The sequence below is a fragment of the Triticum urartu genome, chromosome 5 (assembly GCF_003073215.2).
Source record: "Triticum urartu cultivar G1812 chromosome 5, Tu2.1, whole genome shotgun sequence".
NCBI classification, from domain to species: domain Eukaryota; kingdom Viridiplantae; phylum Streptophyta; class Magnoliopsida; order Poales; family Poaceae; genus Triticum; species Triticum urartu.
Window position 1 is genome coordinate 120722597 of NC_053026.1, and position 25957 is coordinate 120748553.

General features: G+C 46.3%; 1 protein-coding gene across 1 annotated transcript; it reads left to right on the forward strand.

Annotated features, from left to right (window-relative positions):
• Positions 1–397: 397 nt before the first annotated feature.
• LOC125508140 (DNA replication licensing factor MCM7) lies at positions 398–5297 on the forward strand. Its single transcript, XM_048672743.1, has 15 exons — positions 398–539; positions 686–753; positions 867–926; positions 1017–1246; positions 1743–1920; positions 2127–2249; positions 2372–2461; positions 2746–2888; positions 2982–3159; positions 3249–3440; positions 3712–3884; positions 3972–4175; positions 4360–4525; positions 4617–4838; positions 4937–5297. Exons 1-15 carry the CDS (start codon positions 497–499, stop codon positions 5039–5041), a joined length of 2175 nt encoding a protein of 724 aa, XP_048528700.1. The 5' UTR covers positions 398–496; the 3' UTR covers positions 5042–5297.
• The last annotated feature ends 20660 nt before the right edge of the window (positions 5298–25957 follow it).

Here is a 25957-nt window from a genome sequence, read left to right on the forward strand (position 1 = left end):
TTTTATACATGATTAACATTTTTGTCATATTTATGTTTTGATATCTACTTTTTCTTTGAAACATTTTCCTGTACATGTTGAATATTTCACAAATGCATGTTTACCATTTTGTATTTTTTTTATGTAAGGTGGTTTTCGTAATATATAGTTTGACTATTTCCAAATATAAACAAATGTGAAAAAAGAATGCAAAAACATTTTTTTTGAAAAACGCGCTGGGCCGCACCGTTGGCATAGTCGCGCCCAGAAACACCGGGAGGCGTTCCAGGTATACCCAATTAGCGTAATGGGCTGTTCGACCCAAGCTAAGTCAACCGGCCTATTAATCTGGGCCCACTAAGAGCCACCTAGCCTTCCCGCCACGCCGCTCTCGCCCTTCCCGCCAAAAACCCTCCTCTTATCCCCCTCTTCCCGCCATTCCTCCCCAAACCCTCTCATTTCCCTCCCTCCTCTCGCCCGCGTCTTTCCTCCTCGACCCGCCGCCGCCGCCGCCGCCATGGCCGCCGGGACGAAGACCGTCGACTACGCGGCGGAAAGAGGTACGTTCTCTCACGGCCCCACATCCCTCCGGACCAGAAGCCTCTGGAACCGTCTCTCGCGAGCTCTTCCCTCCCGTTCTCGGAAGCTTCTAGAAAGGGTTCAGACGGCCGCGTTGCTTATTGCTGTTCGTTTCTCCCCCCTGCAGCGCTCGCCAAGGACTTCCTCACCAATTTCGCCGGCCCGCACGGCGAGCCCAAGTACCAGAACATCCTGGTAATAACCTCTTACCTCGTGTCTCAGGGCCCTGGAGATCCGATATTTCTTAGTTATTTCACGCCGATTTGTTGTTAATCCAAGTATTTGACCCCCGTTATCTCCAATTCCAGCAAGACATCGCGAACCGGAAGATCCGCGCCGCCCAGATCGAGCTGGACGACCTGTTCCACGTACGAATTCCCCACCTCCACGAGATCTAATTCTTTCCAGAGGTATGGTTGTGGGTTCAGTATCTGATATCGGTTGTGTTGCATGTGCAGTACAAGGATGTGGACGAGGAGTTCCTGCAGAGGGTCACCGAGAACACCAAGCGCTACATCGGCATATTCGCCGAGGCCGTGGACGAGCTCATGCCCGAGCCCACGGAGGCCTTCGCTGTGGACGAGGACAGGGACATCTTGATGACGCAGCGCGTGGATGAAGGGGCTGATGGAGGCGCTGACGGCACAGACCCTCTACAGAGGATGCCGCCGGAAATCAAGCGGTTCTTGTGAGTATCTGTGTACTGCCCCTAGAAGTTTCTTGTGCAACTAGGTTTCCGTTCATTCTTCTTAACCAATTTGGCTGGTGGCTATGATTGGCATGATATGTAGTAGTTCAGTAGCTGGCTATTAAATTATTTGCTGATATCGCAGAACTGAAACTACTTAAACAACTGAAACTTGAAGGGAGATACTTTAGGTATTAGTATTATCTGGCTTTGGTAGAATGTGCTCCACCAACTGACTGGTGTGATTAATGCAAAATTGTTCAGAAACAATATCCGCTTTCATGGATTTTGTCATATGACAAGATATTTAAATATGTTCTAACATTTGCCATCTTGCATTCTTGCGAAGACTTGTTTTGTTGATCTCATTGATGCTTGTAGATACCTAATTCAGTAGAAATGATCCATTGGAACAACTGTACAATGTTCTTCTGGTATATCAAGTTGTTTGTTTCTGCTATATTTTGTCTAATATGAAATGTTTTTCACATTCTAGTGAGGTATACATCAAGGCATTCTCAAAGGTGACACCACTCACCCTTAGGCAAGTGAAGGCATCCCACATTGGGCAGCTTGTGAAAATATCTGGAATTGTCACTCGCTGCTCGGATGTGAAGCCCTTGATGCAGGTGGCGGTTTATACATGTGAAGAGTGCGGTTTTGAGATATACCAGGTACTACATCTTGATTTAGGTTCTTGTTTCTGACATGCCTATTTGTCATACCCTTGTAACAGATCTCCCTATATTAGTTTAGATTGTGTTACCCAGGAGAATTTTGCATATTATTTATCCCAGTACATATAGTGAAATGCAATATTTTTGAGTACTAAGCTGTACAACTAGTGCTGAAGTTCTATTTGTTGCTATGAATGTGACAGGAAGTGACTGCTAGAGTCTTTATGCCTCTCTTTGAGTGCCCATCCCAACGATGCAAGCTGAACAAAGCAAAGGGGAATTTGATCCTTCAACTGCGAGCATCAAAATTCCTTAAGTTTCAGGAGGTAATATTGCTTCTCCACAGTCCAGTTGACAAACCTAACTCTATTTAATGGTGAAAAACTTGTCAAAATGAAATCATATTCATACTCCCTCTTAACTGCAAAACTGTAACCTTTTCTTGCAGGTGAAGCTCCAAGAACTTGCAGAGCATGTACCAAAGGGCCACATCCCACGTTCTCTAACTGCTCATCTCAGAGGAGAGCTGACAAGAAAGGTAAGTCAAATGACCACTATTTTTTGCTTTACTCTTTTGCTTAAGGCCATATAAATCATCATATCTGCTCTTGTGCTTACATCAATGCATTTTTATATGTTCCATTACATCCATGTGTTGCTTCCATACAAAGTGGGATTTCTGTTATTCAGTTTCCAGCAACTTATAAGCTCAGAAATGATTTTAAAAGTTCATGAATGAAGAATGATATTCAGTAATCTTCCCAAATACTATTTGTTGAAATCCTATGATCATTAATAAGCACTAAACGTTGCCATTATCAGGTGGCACCTGGAGATGTGGTTGAGATGTCTGGTGTTTTCCTCCCCATGCCTTACTTTGGATTCCGGGCCATGCGAGCAGGATTGGTTGCTGATACCTATTTGGAAGCAATGTCTATTACCCATTTCAAGAAGAAATATGAAGAGTAAAGCCTATGATCTTATTTCCATGGACCCTAACCCTATTTACCTTGCCTGTGGCACCATTTGATGTTAGACATTGCTATAAACTATTGCAGGTACGAACTTAAGGGTGATGAGCAGGAACAAATTGACCGATTGGCCGAGGATGGTGATATCTACAGTAAGCTATCAAAATCATTGGCACCTGAAATATTTGGGCATGAAGACGTGAAAAAGGCGTTGTTGCTGCTACTCGTTGGTGCACCTCATCGGAAGCTTGGAGATGGCATGAAGGTAGGCCTCCTATTGGTAGTTCGAATGTCTTGCACTGAATAATATTTTTTTTCCTTTCTGACTACTCAAAATTAACTCTGTACTTGCAGATCAGAGGAGATCTGCACATATGCCTGATGGGAGATCCTGGTGTTGCAAAGAGTCAACTTCTAAAGCATATTATCAATGTTGCTCCAAGAGGAGTGTATACCACAGGGCGTGGGAGCAGTGGTGTTGGTCTTACTGCTGCTGTCCAGAAAGACCCAGTTACAAATGAGTTTGTCCTTGAGGGAGGGGCACTGGTAAGATTTAGATCATATGGTGATGACATTTGCACTGTATTCTCTTAGCGTCGGTTCAGTTGTAATCAAGTCTGCCTGTTTTAGTTTCTGATTTGAGCTGTTTAAAAACCTGTTGAATAACAGTTTCATTCAGCAGATAAGATTTCTGTTTTGTTGGTAAAAACATTCCACTCCAATCTTATGGAATTGCATTCATGCAGAAAACACTTCATTTGATGCATAACAGCATTTCAAATAATAATAGTTCTCATATTGCACTTTTGGGTTTCAGGTACTGGCGGACATGGGTATCTGTGCAATAGATGAGTTTGACAAGATGGAAGAGTCTGACAGGACAGCGATTCATGAGGTGATGGAGCAGCAAACAGTTAGCATTGCCAAGGCTGGCATCACCACCTCTCTTAATGCAAGAACTGCAGTTCTTGCTGCTGCAAATCCAGCATGGTAAGAGTTGATCTGAACATTTACTTCTAGAAAATGGCTTGGAAAATATGGTGATTGTAACGAAGGCAATTGTTTTCAACTATTCAGGGGAAGGTATGATATGAGGAGGACTCCAGCTGAGAACATAAATCTTCCTCCAGCACTTCTCTCACGTTTCGACCTCCTTTGGTTGATCCTGGATCGTGCGGACATGGAAAATGATCTTGAAATGGCAAGACATGTTGTTCATGTACACCAAAATCTTGAATCGCCAGCACTTGGGTTCACAGCACTTGAACCATCTGTTCTTAGGTAAGTACAGTCTTCAAGCATGTTACATAAGTTTTTACCTTGTTGAATCTTGAAATCAGTGTAGTATATATACTAAGGGTAATTAAATAATATCTAGCAAGCTGAAATAAAAGGTTGTGTAGTGTTTTACTATCTTTGCCTTCTTGCTGTTCATGGTTTAAGAATAGTCTTGGCCTGACTGCAGGGCATACATATCTGCTGCAAGAAGAGTCACTCCTTCTGTTCCTCGAGATCTTGAGGAATACATTGCAACTGCCTATTCAAGCATTCGCCAAGAGGAAGCCAAGTCAAATGCACCTCATTCTTACACAACCATTAGGACACTTCTGAGCATAGTCCGGATTTCTATTGTAAGTGAACTTAATACCCTGCTTTTCTGTACTGTGATCACCAGGTTATGAAAATCTGTATTTTTTTAAACATGATCTTGGTTTGTTTCAGGCCTTGGCAAGACTTCGATTTTCAGAAACTGTTGCCCAGAGTGATGTTGATGAAGCACTACGCCTGATGCAGATGTCAAAGTACTCGCTCTACTCTGATGACCGCCAGCGGTCTGGCCTGGATGCCATCTCTGACATATACTCCATCCTGAGAGATGAAGCAGCAAGGACCAGCAGCATGGATGTGAAATATGGTCATGCTCTTAACCTGATCTCCAGAAAGGTACAATCTCTGCCTACGCCTACATTAACTGGTACCACCATTGCTGGGCCATGATTGCTAACAGAAATTCTCTCCTGCTTGAATGTTTGTAAAAACAGGGATACAGTGAGGCTCAGCTGAAGGAGTGCCTGGAGGAGTATGCATCCTTGAACGTGTGGCAGATCCACCCAAGCACCTTCGACATCCACTTCATCGACGCCTGATCTGGGAAGCGAACATTCCATCATGATCAGATGATTGTGATGCGTGACTAGGGTGTCTGATGCCCTTGTCTGGGATCTAACAAGATTGAAAGACTTCAGTGATAGCGAGAAATGTACTAGTCTAGTAGAGCTGTTGCAAGTTGTTCCTGTGAACCATGCAGGAGCCTTTCTCCTTCTTCAGCAATTTCATTGGTTGACACTGGAGTATATGTAACTGTTATGTTTGTTTACCGATTAGTTGTACCCTTTCCGACAATGATGAATTTGTGCTGCTCTATTGGTGCTAAAGACTATTTAAGCTGATTCTCATGGAATTGCTTGGAGGATGAAAGCTTGGTTGGCATTTCTGGTAGGAATTTTGTTTTTGCAGCTGAATATATGTATAGTATGTTATAAGTTGGGTTTAGAAAAGTTATATGCTTCTTTTTCTAAGAAAGGAGGATGCCTGTCCTAGTAATTACTCCTTTACATAATTCTTGTTGTGGTTTTAGTTTAAAACTAAAACCGCGACAAGAATTATGGAACCGAGGGAGTAACTTTTAGCCGCCCTAAAAAAGAGACTTGCTCAGGACAAAATTGTTTGTGGAATTTACTTAAAAATAATACATAGATGAACAGTTTGTGCAGATATATATAGAAACTGAAATTCTTAGACAGTGCTGAACGTTGGGGGATGCATCTTGTCTCGGGCTGCATTCCGTCCAATGTGCCTTGTCCATCTCATGATTTTCATCTCGAAGGCTTAGGAGAACTGCCCCGGTCTCAGAGACCTGAAACTCTGAAAGCTCAGCTTTGAGACATATTTGGTAGAAAGAGATGAGCGCTCACACATGTTACCTGAAACCTGAGCTTTGAGACATGCGGCACAAGAACCGTCAAGGCTACTGGAACTCAATTCAACATGCCGGTGAGCACCATGTGTACAGTTTTTCTGTTTTTGTTTCAAAAAGCACGGTGTGCAGATGGACTTCTGTTTGTGAATATTGAGGATCTTCATGTTTTTGACCCCAGACTGCAGGAATTTCATCCCACCCACAGTGATTTCTATAAATTTCCAGAATAATGAGTTATGTACAAGAAAGAATAAAAAAGAATATAAGAAAGAGGAAGAAGCTAATGAACAAAGGGAGAGCCTCTGAACTGTGAACTATCTAAAAGCCAAAACCCAATCTGAAAGTGTTTCAGATGATTTTCGCTTGACTCTGTGCCTAGCCATTGCATTTCTTCCTTGAATTTTCTTCAGCACGCATGAAGACTAGGAGTGATCCCCCCTGAAAATGAAATCATTCCTTGTGTTCCATATCACCCATGAGATGAGGGTAAACCCCCTGAAAATGTGCACGCATGAAGACTATCCATTTTTTGTTGTTGCGAAAGGCTAAACCATACTATCCGTGCGCCAGACATTCAGACAAGAATTAATTCAGGCTTAACAAATCTCAGAACATAGCAATAGCTCTAGGCTTCCATCCTAAATCTGAGCAAAACTACTACATTTTCTTGTTTTGGACCACGCAAAATAGCTTTAGGCTAATGAAGTCTCAGAACATAGAAAAATAGTAACTCCAGACTAAGTTCAGATTGCCCCCGGAAGAAACATTCATTGCAGCAACAGATATGAGACCTAATTGTTTTCCCATTGATTTGAGAATTGAAGACCTGCACGATCATCATCATTCATCAGTCCGCCTCCAGATCCCTACAAAAATGAAGAACATGGACACTCAATCGATTTATCAAACCAAAACTTGATATATCTGTTTTCACCAATATTGCAAGTATAATCATGCCTAACTGGTTGGCTAGCTAGCAAGAAACATAGAATCAACAACTACCGGTGCTAGTAAATGAGTAAATACAAAGTTACACGATTGTGGGTTGCATGTTCTTTCCTACCATCACATTCAGTCGTTGTGCGGAAGCGCCATGTCCTCCATCGCCCACCCAGATATCACCACATGTAGGATCAGCAAGACGATTGACACGATAAAACCGGTAACATTAGGCCACTGCAAAACCAATCATCAGACCCTCATTGGTACGCACCGCCGTACATATGCACAAGTGGAAAACAAAGCAATACGATCCTACCATCACCAAAGGATCATCCCCGAGCCAACCAAACCAAATCCACACCATGTAGTTTCCCATTGCAAAACTTAAGAATCGCATGGCTGGTATCCTCTCCATCCCCTCCTCCATCACATATGGCTGCATTTGTAATGGAGACATAAGTCACAGATGGCTCAACGAGGCATAGTTCGAACCACAATTTTTACTTACCAAACCGGCGAGTGGTGATAAAGCCGTCAGACCAACGAAGATAGAACAGACAATCCCAAGAAACTCCTGACTCAATAGATCGGTGGCGTAAAGCGCAAAGAGAGCAATATAGATGAAAAAGCCTGATGCCATGTAAGAAAAGGCCACAACTAGTTCCTCGTTTGAGTAGAAGTGCAGGAAGATGGCGAAACAGATGAGCTGGGAAAGAAGCCCAATGCAGCACAGATAAAACATTGCTTGAGTAAGAACCGGTGACTGGTCTGCTCGTGGCTCGAAGCCCATGATCAGAAAAAGCCTAAGCATACATGTGTATGTGGCTAGAAAGAAAGGAAACCCCCACTTGCGGTCCTTCCCAGCTCTCCACACTCCAGGTATGGTAAAAGCCCTGTGCGATGAATATATAAGCTAATTTGCCAGGCAACAAATGTATAGAGTATATGTATGAAACCGAGTGGCGTCAAAAATTACAACAACAAAAATTTCAGCGAACAACTGAGATTTGCAGAGAGAAAACAATCTGAAAACAACAAATCACTCACTATACGCGATTTCGGTTGAATTTGACCGATATGTAAGAGTACCAAATACCCTAACTTCAAACAAGAGAAAACTTACTACTAGAAGAAACTGCTAATTACCGCATACAAACATGTAAAACTAACAATGATTCATTTTAATTAGATTTTAGCACTTGCATATGCTTTACAAAACGAGTTGCATTAAAGATGATTGACGGACTTTACATGGCACGTGTACTATAAGCTTGCAACAATGGCAGGGATTACCACACTGCATCCCATACTTAGACAGATAACCATCATGCATATGAGCTAAATTCTAGGCAAGACTTTTTCGGTAAATTCTTTTTTTTAAGAAAAGGAGGTTAACCCCCTGCCTCTGCATCATTCGATGCACACAGCCATTTTATTAAATTCGGTAAATTCTAGGCAAGAACAAAGCAAAAAAGAGCACTCCTCCGCCATCATCGCACCAAATGGAGGAGAGGCTTTTAGATGAAGCCTATAATCACATATAGCAACTAAAAATCTATATCAAAGGACGGCGTCAAGCAAATATGCATCTAGGGTAGCATGAGACAAAGATACTCACAGTGGCATGAGGAACCCCAAACCGGCAACAATGACACCTGCAAAAAAATCGTTCCAACTCCCATTTAGCCCCCTTTTAAACAGTAATGTGATAAAAGACAAAACGAGATGAAGCCATAAGATATCTGATCAACCTACTAAGCCGACGCCCGTACGAAGGTCCACGTGGTACTCCATAGTGATGCAAACAGGCTACAAATATAAAGGGCAAACACTTCAATTTAGCATCAAGAAGAGTTCAGATAACAAATAACTCAGAGAGTAATAGTGCAATAGAAACAAATGTTAGGACCAAACTAGAGCATTCGACGCGTGGAGCAAAACAGCAACGGAGAGCACCATGCCCTTTGGGCTACCAACGAAACCACCATGAATTTCAAAAGAAATACTCAGATCATCAAGTCAATCACCGAGGATATCCAAGCATGGGAATAGATTGCGCCATAGGCTTTGTTTTTGTTTGTAGTAGCCGTGGTTATTTTTGGGCTGATGTAAGCTTAGCTAGCTGCTGGAATTAACTGCATGTAATACTACTACTGAACCTACCGCTCCTTAGGGCTTAATATATGCTCATGTTAAGGCCTTGCAACTTTGATTCAGAACATTGGCATCGCAATGCATTCCACCCAGAACGTGTTGGCCAACATAGCAGATGTGATTCAGAACCCATATTGGTCAACTGTGTGTGTGTCTTGAACTGAACACTATATTATGCCAACTGTGTGTGATACACATGAAGATATGTATCCTCTATTGCTGTTATTGGACAAAATTAAACGGTAAACTGAACTGTTACACAGTGTTGTATGTATCCTCTACTGCTGTTACACTGTGATACACTACACATGAAGATATGTATCCTCAACTGCTGTGTATCATAGGTTCAGGACCTGAAGACGTGTAGGCCAATATGGTCAGTAGTTCAGGCAGTGTATCATAAGTAGAAAACCGAGAGAGAATGATCCTCTACTGTGTGTAGGCCAACATAGCAGTAGTTCAGGCAGTGTATCTGAAGTAGAAAACTGAGAGAGAATGATCCTCTACTGTGTGTAGGCCAACATAGCAGTAGTTCAGGCAGTGTATCTGAAGCAGAAAACTGAGAGGGAATGATCCTCTACTGCATGTTGGCCAACCGTGTGTGTATCCTTGTCCTAAACTTGAAGGACAGAAGTTAGTCAGGTATGTATGTTTCAGGTCCTGAACTGAACGCACTGCCTTCCCTGGATTGCATGCGCTCTTCTTGCTGTTTAATTTTGCTTAGCAGGATCAGTGGGACGATGAACATGAAGACGGAGTGGATGATTATCAACAGGAGTAGGCTGTGACTCGATGCGACCAATGCAAGGACTATTAATGGAGACAAAGATACAAGGGTTAAGTGCTAGCTGTTCCCTCTACTGCTACTTCTCTACTAGCAATTCCTCTCTTTTTTGGAGAGATTGATATGCTACCTAGCTTTTTCTGTGAAAAAATTTGTGATTTTTATCTTTCATAAAAATTGCGACTTCTGTCTGCGCTTTGGGTTACCAACGAAACCACCATCAAATCAATTGCCAAAATAATACGCACATCATGAAGTGAATCAAGCATGGGAATGGGGCGGGCTAAACTAAAAGGGGCGCTATCTTCCAAACAAGAACATAACAGAGATCACCATGCATGGGCCCATGACGCAATAACGCGAGCTACATTTGCTTGAACAAAACCGCAAGCGATCGATCGAGAAAAGAGGGGCGAGCGCGACACGCTCAGAACGCAAGAACACGAAACAGATTCAAGTGCCCAAGAACCGAGCTCTGCAAATTCAAGAACACTTCTTCTTCGGTACAACCCCGTGGAAACATCAACGGTCCAGATCGTTCTATACCCCTTCATCTGAAAACTTAAAAAAGGGTAGGATGGTCATTGCCCCTGCCCCTCCTCCAGTTCCGCCCCCGCGACGTACCCGCGCGGCCCGTCGACGTACGTACGTGTACGCTTTTTTTTTCTGTGGCGACGTACGTTATTTTTACCGCGTCGGTGGTCAAACCGCGCGTCGCCTGGTGAAAGCGCGTCGTGGCGCGTGAACTACGGCCCGCCGCCCCGTCCCGTCCGTCCCCTCGTCTGCCGCCCCACCGCCCCGTCCCCTCGTCTGCCGCACCGCCACCCTCGACTGCCGTCGAATTGATAGCCCAACCACCCATCCGCCCGCTGCCCCGCCGTCTCCCTATAAATCTCACCCCCGTCCGCCCGTCGCCGCAAACACCGCTCCTCCCCGCCCGTCGCCGCAAACACCGCTCCTCTCCCGTCTCCACCTCCCAAAAGGCCGCCGGCGACATGTCGTTCCACGGCGGCAGCAGCTCCGGCACCGGCGGCGACGACGGACCCAGCGCGTGGCCGTCGAGCCTGAGCACGCCGGAGACGGAGGAGCTTTACCGGTTCGGGCTCCTCGTGCCGCCGGGTTGCCGTCTTCCGCACGACTGGAAACTCGACAAGGACGGCTACCCGACGCGCGGGCCCAGCGCCACCGCGGAGGAGAAGCGGACCGGCGGCCGCAACAACATCGCCGGCCGTCATGCGTTCTGGGACGGCAAAGACTACGCCGCCGTCATCGGCGCGTACCGGCTGGCGGAGTCCGGTGTCACGCCTGACCTCATCGGCGACCGTCGCCGCCTTCTTGTCCCGCGCCCCCGTCCAGCAGCGCGCGGCCGTCGGGCTCCTCCACCACCTGTGCCGGCGCCCGCCGATCCCCCCGCCCCGCCGGAGGTGGAACTGCCGCCGGAGCAGTTGGTTCTTCGGGAGGACGGCGATCCCGACGATACGCCGGGTTACCTCGTCGCCCTGCGCGCGTCGGCGGCTGCAAGGGAGGCCGCCGAGCAGGCGGCAGCGATCCAGGCGGCGGCGGCGATTCCGCCAGTGGTCCCGCATGCGGAGGCGGAGGCGTCGGAGTCGTCGGACGACGACGTCATCGACTGGGAGCGGTTAGCCCAGGTCAGCGACGACGATGACGACGACGGCGGGGGCGACGGCGGTGACGGCGCGGAGGTCGTCGATCTGTTGGCTAGCGACGAGGAGTAGTTTTTTTTTAAAATGTTCTAAGTATGAACTATGTATAGTTTAGGTTCGAAAAAACTCATTTGGTTTCGGTATTGTTGAATGGACTATGTAAAATATCTCTATGTTCAATCTAGTTTATTCGAGTCTTGTTTAAATTTGTCTTCAAAGTTTGTTCAAAAAATTAGCTAAATATTGAACGCTTATTTTGAGAAAAATTGAAAATTTTCCAACCCATGCATAAAAATGTTCACAATATATTTAAAAAATTTGCATCGAATATACATAGCACAGAATAAGGTATGCAATTATCGAAAAATTGTAGAATAAAAAAATCATGAAAACACATAAAATAAAAAATAAAAAGTGTATCTAAATGTTTATAAAGTGTTTTAGAAATGTTCAGATTTTGTTTAAATATGTCCATATAGTAAAGCCGGTGGATGAAAAAATTGAAATTTTGAAATAAAAAATACAACAAATAAAAAACAAAAAAAATTAAAAAGGTGAGATATTTTAATTCATTAACATTTTCTGAAATATTATTAAATTCATTAACATTTATGAATCAGAGAATATTTTTAAATTCATTAACATATATGAATACAAGAATTTGTTATATTTTTTGTTTTATATATGAATAACAAAATTAAAATATATGAATACAAGAATTTATTTTTTATTTTTTTAACATATATGAATAAAATACAAGAATTAAAAAGGTGAGATATAACAAATAAAATACAAGAATTCATTAACATATATGAATACAAGAATTTGTTAACATATATGAATTTGTTATATATGAATACAAGAATTTGTTAAATTAAAAAGATTCATAAATACCTGAGCGGTTTGACGGATTGCACCCAACTTTTGCCAGCGCGTGTGGGGCCCCACCCGGGCACCCCACGGCCAAAATGAACGAAATCCGACAACGAACGCACGTTGCGTCACGTCCGGGCAGTATTTTCTGGGTTTTCGGCCCGGAAAATCGTAGAAAATCCATACGGACTCGAAACGGGACAAATTTTTGCGTGCGTGCCCTGCTAGGGCACAGTAGCACGCGGAAAAAAATTGGGCACGTTTGGCGGATGCGAAACGGAGACGTGCGACCGAGGGTCCCCTCCGGCCATACCGAAACCACCCCCTTCCACAGCAAGTACCTGAGCGGTTTGACGGATTGCACCCAACTTTTGCCAGCGCGTGTGGGGCCCCACCCGGGCACCCCACGGCCAAAATGAATGAAATCCGACAACGAACGCACGTTGCGTCACGTCCGGGCAGTATTTTCTGGGTTTTCGGCCCGAAAAATCGTAGAAAATCCATACGGACTCGAAACGGGACAAATTTTTGCGTGCGTGCCCTGCTAGGGCACAGTAGCACGTGGAAAAAAAATTGGACACGTTTGGCGGATGCGAAGCGGAGACGTGCGACCGAGGGTCCCTTCCGGCCATACCGAAACCACCCCCTTCCACAGCAAGTACCTGAGCGGTTTGACGGATTGCACCCAACTTTTGCCAGCGCGTGTGGGGCCCCACCCGGGCACCCCACGGCCAAAATGAACGAAATCCGACAACGAACGCACGTTGCGTCACGTCCGGGCAGTATTTTCTGGGTTTTCAGCCCGGAAAATCGTAGAAAATCCATACGGACTTGAAACGGGACAAATTTTTGCGTGCGTGCCTTGCTAGGGCATAGTAGCACATGGAAAAAAATTGGGCACGTTTGGCGGATGCGAAGCGGAGACGTGCGACCGAGGGTCCCCTTCGGCCATACCGAAACCACCCCTTCCACAGCAAGTACCTGAGCGGTTTGACGGATTGCACCCAACTTTTGCCAGCGCGTGTGGGGCCCCACCCGGGCACCCCACGGCCAAAAATGAACGAAATCCGACAACGAACGCACGTTGCGTCACGTCCGGGCAGTATTTTCTGGGTTTTCGGCCCGGAAAATCGTAGAAAATCCATACAGACTCGAAACGGGACAAATTTTTGCGTGCGTGCCCTGCTAGGGCACAGTAGCATGTGGAAAAAAATTGGGCACGTTTGGCGGATGCGAAGCGGAGACGTGCGACCGAGGGTCCCCTTCGGCCATACCGAAACCACCCCCTTCCACAGCAAGTACCTGAGCGGTTTGACGGATTGCACCTAACTTTTGCCAGCGCGTGTGGGGCCCCACCCGGACACCCCATGGCCAAAATGAACGAAATCCGACAACAAACGCACGTTGCGTTACGTCCGGGCAGTATTTTCTGGGTTTTCGGCCCAGAAAATCGTAGAAAATCCATACGGACTCGAAACGGGACAAATTTTTGCGTGTGTGCCCTGCTAGGGCACAGTAGCACGTGGAAAAAAATTGGACCCGTTTGGCTAAGTTAAAAAAAGAGCCTATTTGATTAAGTTAATAAAATTGGGCACGTTTGGCTAAGTTAAAAAAATTGGTTAAGGTAAAAAAATTTGATACAGTTAAAAAAAATGTGCCTATTTTATTTAGTTAAAAAAATGAGGCCCTGCACAAAAAAAAACGCCGTCCATCTCGCTAACCGACGCGCATGCGTGCATGGGGCCGTCCCACTAACAACGACGCCGCAATCAGCGCTCGAGCGACGTCGTTAGCCGACGTGCATGCAAATTTTCCTTCTACGTCAGCCCGTCTCGCCGCCGCCGCGATCTGCACGTGCTGCCAGCGTACGACGCCCATCGCCCCACACTCCAAAACGGCGCCGGTGCGGCCGCGCCGGCCTGCCCTGACCTGACCCGTCGCCCTCTATACGCTGCCGGTGCCTCTCCCACCGTCGCCCCACCGTACAAACGTCGTCGGTGCGCCCACGCCGGCTTGCGTCCCCTGACCCGTCGCCCTCTATACGCCGCCGGTGCCTCTCCCACCGTCGCCGTCGTGTAAGTTTTTTTTCCAGTTTTTTATACGACGAGGCTCATAGCAGTATGATGGTATGTGACAGAAATCTATTTGATGCAGTATGAATATCGACGGTGTGATTCCATGTTCTGTTCAAAAGTGGGTTAGCCTAGTTGACAAACTGTCACCCAGTCAGAAATTCAGGTTTTATGAAACGGATATGCAGGGCATGTTTAGAATACCATCGATAAAGATGCGTGATTTTTTGCTTCACTTTTTATTCCAAGGTTACAATCCGAGTAGCAAAAAATTCATGGTTGAAGAGAGTTCTGGAAGTACTGCTGGATGTAAAGCTCTTATTTCACTAAGGCCTGATGATGTGTACTCCATATTTGGTTGGAAAAACAATGGAGTGGATGTTTTTGGGTTTCTTAGTACTCAAGGAGAAAAAGCAACCAAAAAAATACCTGTTAGTTTTGTTAGCAAGAAAAATGGTAAGATCATGATTGATGATCTCATAGAAAAGATTGTGAAGAATAAGAGCACTGATGATGACTTTATTCGGATGACATTTCTAGTTCTCTTAGGAACTATAATTGCTCCAGTGTCTCATGAATACGTTCCGAAAAAATACTATGCCTTAGTGCAAAATATTAAGTTGATAAGGAAGTTCAACTGGAATGCATTCACTTCACGATTCTGTTTATCGGAGATTGGTAAGCTTCTGCAGGACGGCCATGTTAGGCAGTGGCCCCAGGGGAACCTCGCCCTTTTGCAAGTACGTTGTATTTATTAATTTCAACACTTTTGTTATAAAATGTCACGGAAGAACATGTAATTTAATTAGTTTATGTGTTTTGCAGTACCTATACTGGGAGAAGGTGCAACCAATCACCGGTCCAAAATATGATCCGTTGGCATTGTTGAGCCCGCTGATGAGGAACTGGACGGAAGATATGGCTGTGAGAAGAGACAAATACGACTATGAATATGGTCGTGGTGTTGGGATGGTAATCCTAGTAATCATGTTTTTTTTACATTTATGAAATAAAGTAAAGTGTGCATATGGTTTGTATGTATAATTCTCTTGTTGCACTTGTAGATTGATGACAACATTACAGAGGAGTATAGGCTGAAAAAAATTGCGGAAGAAGAAGCTCAAAAAACCAAGAAAGCTAGTAGCAAAAAATCTAACGTTACTGGAACGAGGAAAGAGGGCAGTACCTCGGAGGCTTCGAGCCAGAAGCCTACTATGGATCGGATTTTGAGTGATATGAATGAGCTTCAGAAGGAAATGCTTCGTTTGCCAGAGTTATGCGCACAGGTAACACTTGAGCACGTCACTTTAATGTCCATCACTGAATTGAAGAACTAAGATGAAATGTTTTCTTGCAGAGGATGATTGAGAAACTGAACAAAACCGGCGTCTCCTACAAACCCAGTAACCTGGAAGAGGATGAAGAGAATCTGTACGGAGGCATTAATGAGTCTTCAAACGATGGTGGACGTCCGAAAAAAGAGTTTGTATATCAAAAAGATGATTCAGACCGGTTCCGCACACCTTCCAAAATGAATTTGCAAAAGGATGATGACGGCGTTGATGTAACTTCTAGTGGAAACACACCTTTTTACTGCACACCTGAGTACTGCGATAGTTTCAAGGGTGATATGGATGATCCTATCCAAGTACCAGAAGTATCAGATGAAAAAGCTGCCACATCTTTAGAGACGGACGAAATCGCATCGCATGCGTTGCTTGGTTCTCAAGGAGTACAAGAGGAAGTGGAGGAGGTTACTGGCAGGCGCAAGCGCAAAGGATCACAATATGTCAAGTCTCCTTATGTGGTCCCTAAACCGAACAAACGTGCAAAACGTTCTGCCAAAGGAAGTAAGTTTTTTGTGTTTCTAATTGTTATTGCGTAATAATTATTTATGTATTTGTGTTTATAATTATTTGAGTTGTGCGTTACAGAATTGTTCCAAAATGGTGATGTTAACAAATCTGGTGATGAGTATGATGTGGTGAAAGCGTCCATCAAGTACGTGCGCGCGCATGAGCATTCACAAAAACATGCCAAAACAGAAATTTTCAATGATGGCATGGAAGAAGGTCTCACTGTGCGGAGAGCTTGTCAGATTATTAACCATGAGTGGCTAAGTGGCGACGTAAGTTAATTTCATATATTGTTTTACAATTGATTCGAAAATACCATTGTTAAATCTAACACAATATTTATAGGTAATTAATGCATACTCATCATTTTTGGTCGACAAAGTTAATAATGATCGTTTCATGTTAACAACTTGGAGGATACATTGGTTGCTTCACATTAGATCCAGAAAGAAGACCGCCGGTAACGATTATGAAGCAGAGTCGCACAGTAATGGACCCGTGAACAGATGTGAGGACGAGTATTTCAAAAAATCAAAGGTAAGTTTGATTGTTAACACGGTACATACATACGATAGTATGTGATGATTGTGTTTTATGGTCCTTGTGATGCAGACTTACATCCTCTAAACAAGCAAAATAATCACTGGATTACTGTCGTCATGCATAGCGGGAAGAGAGAGTTTCAGGTTTTTGACTCGTTGATGACCGAAAAACTTGACAGTGTTACTAGAGAACTCGTTGAGGACTTGGTAGGTTTAACTTTCAAATGTGCATTTGGTAACATTCGTTTTCTTTAGTACACTGAATGACATTCTTTCCACCATGTTTATTATATCTTTAGAGAAAACAACTAGCAGAAGATATCCAAGAAGCAAATGCAACCGGAATTGTGAATTATCCGGATGTTTCCAATTGGCCTATTAAAACGTATGACATGCCAAAACAACATGATGGGTGAGTTCTTACTCTGACAGAATGTCGGTCTTGTATGTATAGTAGATATTTAATCTTCGTAAATTGTATGCACTAGGAATTCGTGTGGAATATTTCTCCTTCGATGCTTTCAATATTGGGATGGTGACAAATGGACAGGCTTATTTTCATAGGTACGCAAGTCATGTTTGGACTACGATGTACAATGAACGTTGTGCTAACACCATTTTTTTCAGAGCTCAATTGATGATTCGAGAGAGTTAATGATTGCGCAACTTATCTTTTCGGAAAGAAACAAGCTTGATGAAGTGAAAAACAAAGTTATTCGGATATCAAAGAAGAAGAAATAGATGCGACACGGAGGAGTTTTGCATGTGATTGGGTGGTACTGGAGGACTATATTTTCCAAACGCTTTGTGCACTTGCTTATAAATTTTATGTAATAGACTCTGCTTCCGAATAGTTATATGTAATAGACTCGGTACTTTTCCAAATGTTTTTTATGTCCACATGATATTTTGTTTCATAAATATTATATAATCAGTCTTTTTTTTTGTTTACATGATTTTTTTGTTGCCGAATAGTTATATGTAATCATGTAATCGTGTCGTCGTTAAGTTTTTGTACACTAAACTATGGCAGCACACTGCGTGTTACTTTGTTAGCAAAAACTTGGTTTACAGCACACTGGGTGTTAGTCTAGTTTAGAAAAGCGTAAAAAATATTTTACATAAAAAAATATTTTATATAATCAGTCTTTTTTTGTTTACATGATTTTTTTGTTGCCGAATAGTTATATGTAATCATGTAATCGTGTCGTCGTTAAGTTTTTGTACACTAAACTATGGCAACACACTGCGTGTTACTTTGTTAGCAAAAACTTGGTTTACAGCACACTGGGTGTTAGTCTAGTTTAGAAAAGCGTAAAAAATATTTTACATAAAAAAATTGCCTGCCCGTCCACAGCGTGTCTTAGTAAGCCCGTCGTTATCAAGCCCACCGGGCGATTACGACAGGCGTTTCGGAGCACGCCGTGGAAACCAGGCCCAACAGGGCAGCATCGACGGGTAGTAATCAGAGGAGTTCAATGTGCCGACGGGAGCTGAGTATATAAGCTGGTCGTCGTCCCCTTCGGCCGGCGAGGTGGGACTAAACTTGCGTCGGCCGTGGGGCGACGTGGACACAGCCACACGCGACGTGGGCCGGCCCAAAAAGGCAATGGACGGCACGGTCTTCTCGACGGCTCGACGCGCCGTGGGCCGGCCCAATTACCCCCGCTGAGACGCCGCGCCAGGGAAACTAACTAGTTTAGTCCCACCTCGCCGGCCGAAGGTGACGACGACCAGTTTATATACTCAACTCCTGTCGGCACATTGAACTCCTCTGATTACTACCCCGTCGATGTGTCGCGTCGATGCTGCCCTGTTGGGCCTGGTTTCCACGACGTGCTCCGAAACGCCTGTTGTAGTCGCCCGTTGGGCTTGATAACGACGGGCTTACTAAGACACGCTGTGGAGACGGGCGGGCATTTTTTTCATTTTTTTTTCAACAACAGTTCGCAGAGTACTTCTCTTATTTTAATATATTTGACAGCCGACGGGACTGTAGTAAATACATGCAGAATTCATAAATAAACAATGAATAGTGAATATTTATATCAACAACAATGATGTCTCAACATAACAATTGTCACCACAGTAATTTTATTGTAGTGGACAGAAAATAACAAGTCTCAAATGACAACGGTCTTCTGTAGGCAATAATCTTGTTTCACACATATAAAATACTCAACACGAACATAAATTTAACAAATGTTTTTCATATAAATGGAAGAGGTAAAACACTTGCATCGTCTTCACTTGAGTCTTCAAGCCCAGCTACTGCATAGAATAAAAAAAAAATTATGAGAATCAATGTATGGTAGATGAATCAACGGAACTAACATAAACAAAGCAAAAAGACGTACAGTTACGTACAAATGGAAGTAGTAAAACAGATGCACCGTCCTCACCTTCTGTGTTCAAGCCCAGTTGCTGCATACAAAAAAATATGAGAATCAATGCACCGTTAATGAAACAACAAGACTGGCATAAGCAAATAATAGACATACTCTTCATTTTTGCTGCATGTGCTCCTGTTATGACCTGAGCTGCTGCATATGCTACATTTTCGTCCAGATTTCTCGTCAAATGCTTTAGGCCTCTCATTTTTTGTCACATCTGGGCCACCTTTACCGTGACCTCTACTGTTCTGCTTAGGTGCGCCCTTGGTGGAAACCTTTACTGGATCACGAACCAGAATATGATCTCGGTTAGGCTCAAATGGATTATTGTTCACGAAGCTTCGCTGAATATCATCTTCATTTCCCTGAATGTCCTTATTCACTATAATATCATCCAGAGCTGCCATCAACTTGTCGAATAAGAAAGGATTACTGCATGCGACATGACATGCTTCTGAAGATTTGATGGTCAACTCACTATATCTAGCTCTGTCCTCACCACTCGACCAACCCCACGCAAACAAATCGCTGGTGCGCTTCACAGGCAGTCCAGCTCGTGTTTTTTTTGAGAATCTTCGCAGGACACAACACTTGGGTATCACAGGTAAGTTCAGTGCATTCAAAACATGAATAATATGCTTGCAAGGAAGCCCTTTGCGAGTCATACTTCGACAACTGCACTTTATAGTTTCTGCCGAGTTACCTGGCGTATAGTCCACATTAAATCTGTGATCCCTGTTATTCTTCCACGCAACCACAAATCTCTGACTATCGGTCCCTGTCAGTCTATCAATTACCTCAAGCTCCTGTACCTTCTTCATATCTTGTTGCAACATATAAAAGTTTGCCTGCGTGAATGCTTTCGCAGCATACGACTCAATGGCCTGACACTCAGTCACTGTTACTGGAAGAGTCTGTGAGGCCGTGTAGTCATCATAAGCTTCATTCTCACGGAGGCGAACAATACAATTCTCGTAGTGTACAATCATGTCAACGATCGTCATACCATAGTCAAGATGAAGGTGCAGGCTGGAGTTCAGACTCTCACTCCTCTGATTACTGCGCATACCAAGGAAAAACCCACCAGACAAATATGATGCAGCCCAAAGCGTCCTCTTCCTGTACATCCTATGGAGCCATGTTTTCGTTTTCTCCGTTTGCCATTTGCGCACAAACGCGGCCCATCTCTCCTCAAAAACCTTATGTGTAGTGGAATAGTACAATAATGCCCTAAACTCCTTCAATGACTTGTGGTTGAGGTGTTTCTGCATATTCTTTTCAATATGCCATGAACATAGACGATGCCACACGTCAGAAAGCACCTTCCTAATAGCCCTTATCATCGCTGCATCTCCATCTGTAATTACAGATTTGGGCCTCTTCTGACAGTTAGCTTTCAAGAACGTGTTAAGCAACCAAACATATGTAGCCTTAGTCTCGTCTGAAACAATGGCGCAGGCGAATACTGTAGTGCAACGGTGGTTGTTCAGACCCACAAAAGGGATGAACGGCATTCCATACCTGTTCATCTTGTATGTGCTATCGAACACAACAACATCACCATAGTCTAGATAATCCCGGCGTGACTGCGAATCACACCAGAAGAGGTTTTGGAGCCTGCCTTCAGCGTCAACCGTGTGCTCAAAGAAGAAGTCTGGATCTCTGTCCTTTCTGGTCAACATGATTCCTACGGCAGTATCAGCATCACCTTGTGCAAGCAATTTCATCTTCTCCCTATAGCACATGTTATACAGCTTTGTCCTCTGAAATTGTGACTTTGCATACGACCCATACCTGCTAACGATGTTGTCAAAAATGATATGTTTTCTTATCCCAGCTCCAGCCATAGCTAAGATCTCAGCTCTCTCAAATGCTTTGATCTGATTATGAGATCGGAGGAAAGGGACTTCGTCCGGTCGTGCAAGAGTGTGGCTGTGATCATCGGAGAAACTGCTGACATACCAAAGATTGAGCTTTTTATCAAGCTTAACTGTCAAATGGGCTTCACATAAGAATCGACTCTCCGGTCTAAGCCTGCGGGTCCGACCTTCCATGGTACAGAACTTGGCCTGTCGTTTTCCTGCAGCGGAACAGAGATACCTCCTCAAGCGCGGAGTCCGAAAATTTTAGCGAGTCCTTCCTGATGCTGAACCCACGTTCTCTTGCGTGCTTGTTGTAGAACGTGTACACCTCGTCTAATGACCTGAATGTCTTTACCATCACTTCCCAATGCCTATCAAGTGACTCTTGCTGATATTCATCATAGCACATGTCAAGGTCAAACTGATCATCATCGCTGTGCTCATCATTCCCGCTAGGACCATCAACACCTCCCTGCAAAATATGACATATAACCTTGCATGTCAATCTGTTCTTGTATTGTTACTAACCATAAATAATGTAAAGAACTTACTTGGCTACCGCTCACACTACGAGATGAATCGACCTCGCTCTCGGCATTGTCATCATCTATATTATTACGCTCATTGTCACCATTAGCATTTATCTGTGCACATGTAAAGTAACATAAGTGGTCATACAATTTTAATGTCAATCATTTCTCTACAATTTTTTCAACATACCTGGCTCACACTATCTGCATAAAATTGTTCATCTATATCATATTCCTCATCGTCAGCATTGCCATGTAGCTGTACAAATTTAAAAGGACATGTTAGTGTCAAATAACTAGTTTGTATTCAATATGTTTTGGTCAACATTGAAGGCACTTACATTACCACTGTACGATTCATCCTGACTCATATAGTTGTCTCTGAGAGGTTGGTTCGCATTCAATGACGAGGATCCATTATCGCTACCGGAATCATCACTGGCGTATCCGGTTACTTACTCCATCTATGCACATACAAATAAGGTGTGAGATCAATGCCAACATTCCACAAAACATCATCGTGAATACAGTAAATTCGTCAGCAGTGACATGACTATGTGGCATGCATACAAATTTGAACATACAAAATCATTATGAGGTCATTAAGAGGTCACTACTCTCCTCTCTTATTTACCTAAGTAGGGAATCATTTTGCATAAAAAAATGCACAAAAATGCAATGAACAAATCAAAAAAAGAACAAAAAGAGCCATCCTAACCTACTGTGCACCGTCGAGGTCGACGCCGATGCGTTGCTGCCACCCACGTCGTGGAGGGCGCGTACCAGGACAGAACGTTCACGGGAGCGCTGGGCGTTTCACCGGCGACACGGCGTGTGGGTGACTACGGACGCCGTCGGTGCTCGCGACTAGACGGGCACGTCGGGGTCGACGTCGTGACGGCGGTGGACCACGGCGGCGTTGATGCCGCTAGGGTTTCCTAGGCGGGGATGGGGTGTCGGTTTCACGGCGCGTGGGTGACTACGGACGCCGCCCGACGTCGTGACGGCGGTGGACCACGGCGGCGTTGATGCCGCTAGGGTTTCGTACGCGGAGATGGGGTGTCGGGGTGGGGCGTACTTTTTTTTTCCTTTCCCGATCGCACTACCGAACCGCACGCGTACGACGCGGGAGTACGGGGCGTGACGTACACGGGCGGCCGGCCCTACGACGGACGGCGGGTGCACTAATACATAATTTAGTATGGACAATACTTACGTTTATTGGGGGGGGGGGGTTGTACCGAAGTCCTTCTCATTCAAGAACTTGCACACGAACAGCTCTGCTCCATCCAAACAACAAGAGCATTCAACGGTGCCACCAATGGCAGGATAGCACGATCACCCAAAGAAGTTCAGACGCGCACCATCTCTGGAACACCCGAATCAAAACAGGAAGAGAGGGTGAAAAACAAAAGAAACGGAGGAAGAACACCAGAGCCTTGGTGTTCGTTGGTCTCTCTCCTCCTCCTTTTCTTTGGAAAAAACCAAGCACGCAGATCAACAGCAAAGGCAAAGGCAGAGCAGGACTGCAGGAGCAAGCACGCGCACAAGGCAAGAACACGAAATCGATCGATCAAAGTGCGGAAGAACCTCACCAAGAAAAGAGCTCTCCAAAATCAAGAAGGTGCGCACGGAGAGCCTCGCTCCATCCAGACAAGAAGAAAATACGCAGCGGAGCCACCCGAATCGTTGGTCGAGCACGGAGGAACAGATCAATCACCAAAAGAACTTCACATGCGCATCATCTCTGGAGCACCCGAATCAGAACGGAAAGAAAAGGTGAAGAACGAAATGTAGGGACCTTTCTTCCTCCTCCTCCCTCCCTCGCGGAGAAGCCCAAGCCGTTTCACTTTGCAGAGGCTTTGCAGGTTTTGCAGAGGCTTTGCAACAAACCCAGGTAGGCGACGCCAAGGGCCTCCTTTCCCTCTCCCGGTCCCGGGTTCGTTTTGCACCGTCTAATTTGCTTTGGTCGCCAGCTGTCCCGTATCCAAAGGCCCAGGCGCCGTGGCTCGCACCCCCATGGTGGCCTGACAGGTAACCTCCAGTGGGGTCTCATTCCTCGAGCGGTGCCTTCCCCTTCCGAGTGTCCCCAGTTCGCCATTCCGCCGTAAGCCGCTCGCTGCAATGTGGTTGCTTCGCCGCAGCCGTCGCATACTTGCATTGGTCGGTGGCGGCTGCCGCCGTGATACCTGCCTCGGCCGCCGGAACCACGTCCACGAATAGCCATGCTGTGAGAAGACGACAAGACGCTCTCGAGTTTTTCTTCTTTTGATTTGAATTTTTTTCTCGAATATACACGAGTGTGCATATCATATATTAAAAAAGAAGGGCAAAAAAATGCCTTCATCATTAGTTACACGAGTTACATAGTACTTCACTCCTCATGCCTATCCCACCGCGCTGAGAGCATCTCCAGCCGCGTCTCCAACAAGGCCCCCCCAGGCGACTTTTCGGCCGCCGGCGCCGAAAAATCGGCCCAGTCGCGCGCTGCCGCGCCGGTCAGCCTCCTCCATTGATGCCTCACGGGCGGCGCAGTGACCGGACGACGCGCGTCCCCTCGCCCGCCACGCGTACGAGCGACGGCCATGCGTACGAGCGGCGCCTCCGCCTATATAAGCCGAACACCAGCGCGCCGGTGACACACACAGAATCTCCACCGCCGCAGCGCCATTTCTCCCCCTTTCCTCCCTCTCCTCTCACCGTCTCCAGTTCAAAGCATGGCCGAGCGCTTCCCAGGCGACGGTGCGGCGGCGAATGGCTTCGGCCGCCGCCACCTTCACGAGGACGAAGCTCGGCTCCTTTTCGAGGCCGAGTACCCGGTCCCGCTGGACATGCGGGTGCCGGGGGCGTGGAGGATCAGCGCCGGCGGGGTCCTGGTGCCACCACCGCCCACGGGGGTGGCGCGGCGTGCGGAGATCGCGCGTATCCACGCCTCTCTATCGCGGGCGGCGAGGGAAGGTCCGCGGTATGTCCCCGACAGCCCGCTCTGGGAGCCCTACTTCCGCCGCCATCACGCCGAGCAACTAGAGGCCACTAACGGCGTCGTGCCCTCCGGAAGGCTCAACTCTGAAGGCCGGCGCCGATGGTGGGGCGTGCCCGGCCGCACGCTGGAGGCCGTCCTCGAGTACATCGAGGGCGGCAACACACCGAGACTGGAGTACCCTGTTCCCACGTCCATCTCTCGCCGGCGTGGGAGCTCGTGGACGCCGAGGCGCATGGACCTGGGGGCGTCCTCCTCCTCGTCCGGCCGCTCGTCAGACTCTCCCTGCCTCCGCCATGTCAAGCCGGAGCCCCAGGACATGCCTGTCAGCGCGCGCACCCGCAGCTCCGGCGTCCGCATCGACGACTCCACCCCCGCCTCTGGCCGCCTCGTCCTCGTCAGGCTGAAGCCCGAGCCCGGCCTCCCCGCGGAGTATGAGGAGATAGCCCGGCGCGGCTTCTCCGACGAGGACACCGTACGGCGGGCGCGGGACGACTACCTCCGTGACGAGATGGTCCGGCAGCGCCGGGCCCTGGAGGAGATAGCCGCCCGCAAACGTGGGCGCGAGGACGAGCGCGACGTCGTGATCCTCGACAGCGATGACGAAGAGGACGCCCCCGGACCGTCCAACCCGCCGCGCCAACCGGGGGAGGGTTGCAGCAGGGACGGCGACCGCGGAGGAGGCGACGACGACAACGACGGCGACTACACGCGGTTCTACCGCCTCCTCGGCATGTAGAACTGCAAGGGCGGCGGGCGGCGAGGAGCGGCGAGGGAGACGGCGGGGAGCAGCCTAGTAGCGTTTTTTTCTTTTTTGTAAAATATTTTAAATATGTACGAACTCGCCGAAGTTTGGTTGAATTTGCGCCGTGTTTGTGCCGAAATTAAAATTTTCAAAAAAACGTGGGCGCCGCGACTGGGGGGCATCACGCCCCCAGCACGCGGTTTGCGCCGGTGCGCCCCCAGGGGGCGATTTTTAGCGCCTCCGAGGGGGCCAACGGCTGGAGATGTTCTAACCGACTAAAGAAGGGTGCTACATCCCCTTCGAGTAGGCCGACTGACACCCAAATTTGATCCTCTAGTCTAATTCTACCAAGAAGCGCCTCACATGACGGCCACGCTCCGTCAAAGACAATTGCATTCTTGTGCTTCCATAGTTCCCACAAGGTAAGCCCAAGGATGGTTCGCAAATCCTTTGTACTGGCCTTGTTGGGCCCAAACTTACCACACAACCATGGCGTGAGAGTCATGTTGCGAAGGCATCCAATCCGGCTTCCCCAAGGCCTGACAGATCTCCGCCCATACCACCCTGGCAAACACACATGTAAGCAAGATGTGATTAATCGACTCCTCCACTTGGTCACAAAAGGGGCACGCATCTTGGTGCGGTAGCCCACGCCTTGCCAGGCGGTCGACGTCCAGCATCTATCC

What these genes read in the sequence shown, in the direction of transcription:
- LOC125508140 (XM_048672743.1), top strand. Translation starts at nt 497, where the DNA reads ATGGCCGCCGGGACGAAGACCGTCGACTACGCGGCGGAAAGAG. An exon ending in GCTGCTGCAAATCCAGCATG is followed by an intron (nt 3,885 to 3,971) that starts GTAAGAGTTGAT and finishes TCAACTATTCAG; the next exon opens with GGGAAGGTATGATATGAGGA. An exon ending in CTTGAACCATCTGTTCTTAG is followed by an intron (nt 4,176 to 4,359) that starts GTAAGTACAGTC and finishes GCCTGACTGCAG; the next exon opens with GGCATACATATCTGCTGCAA.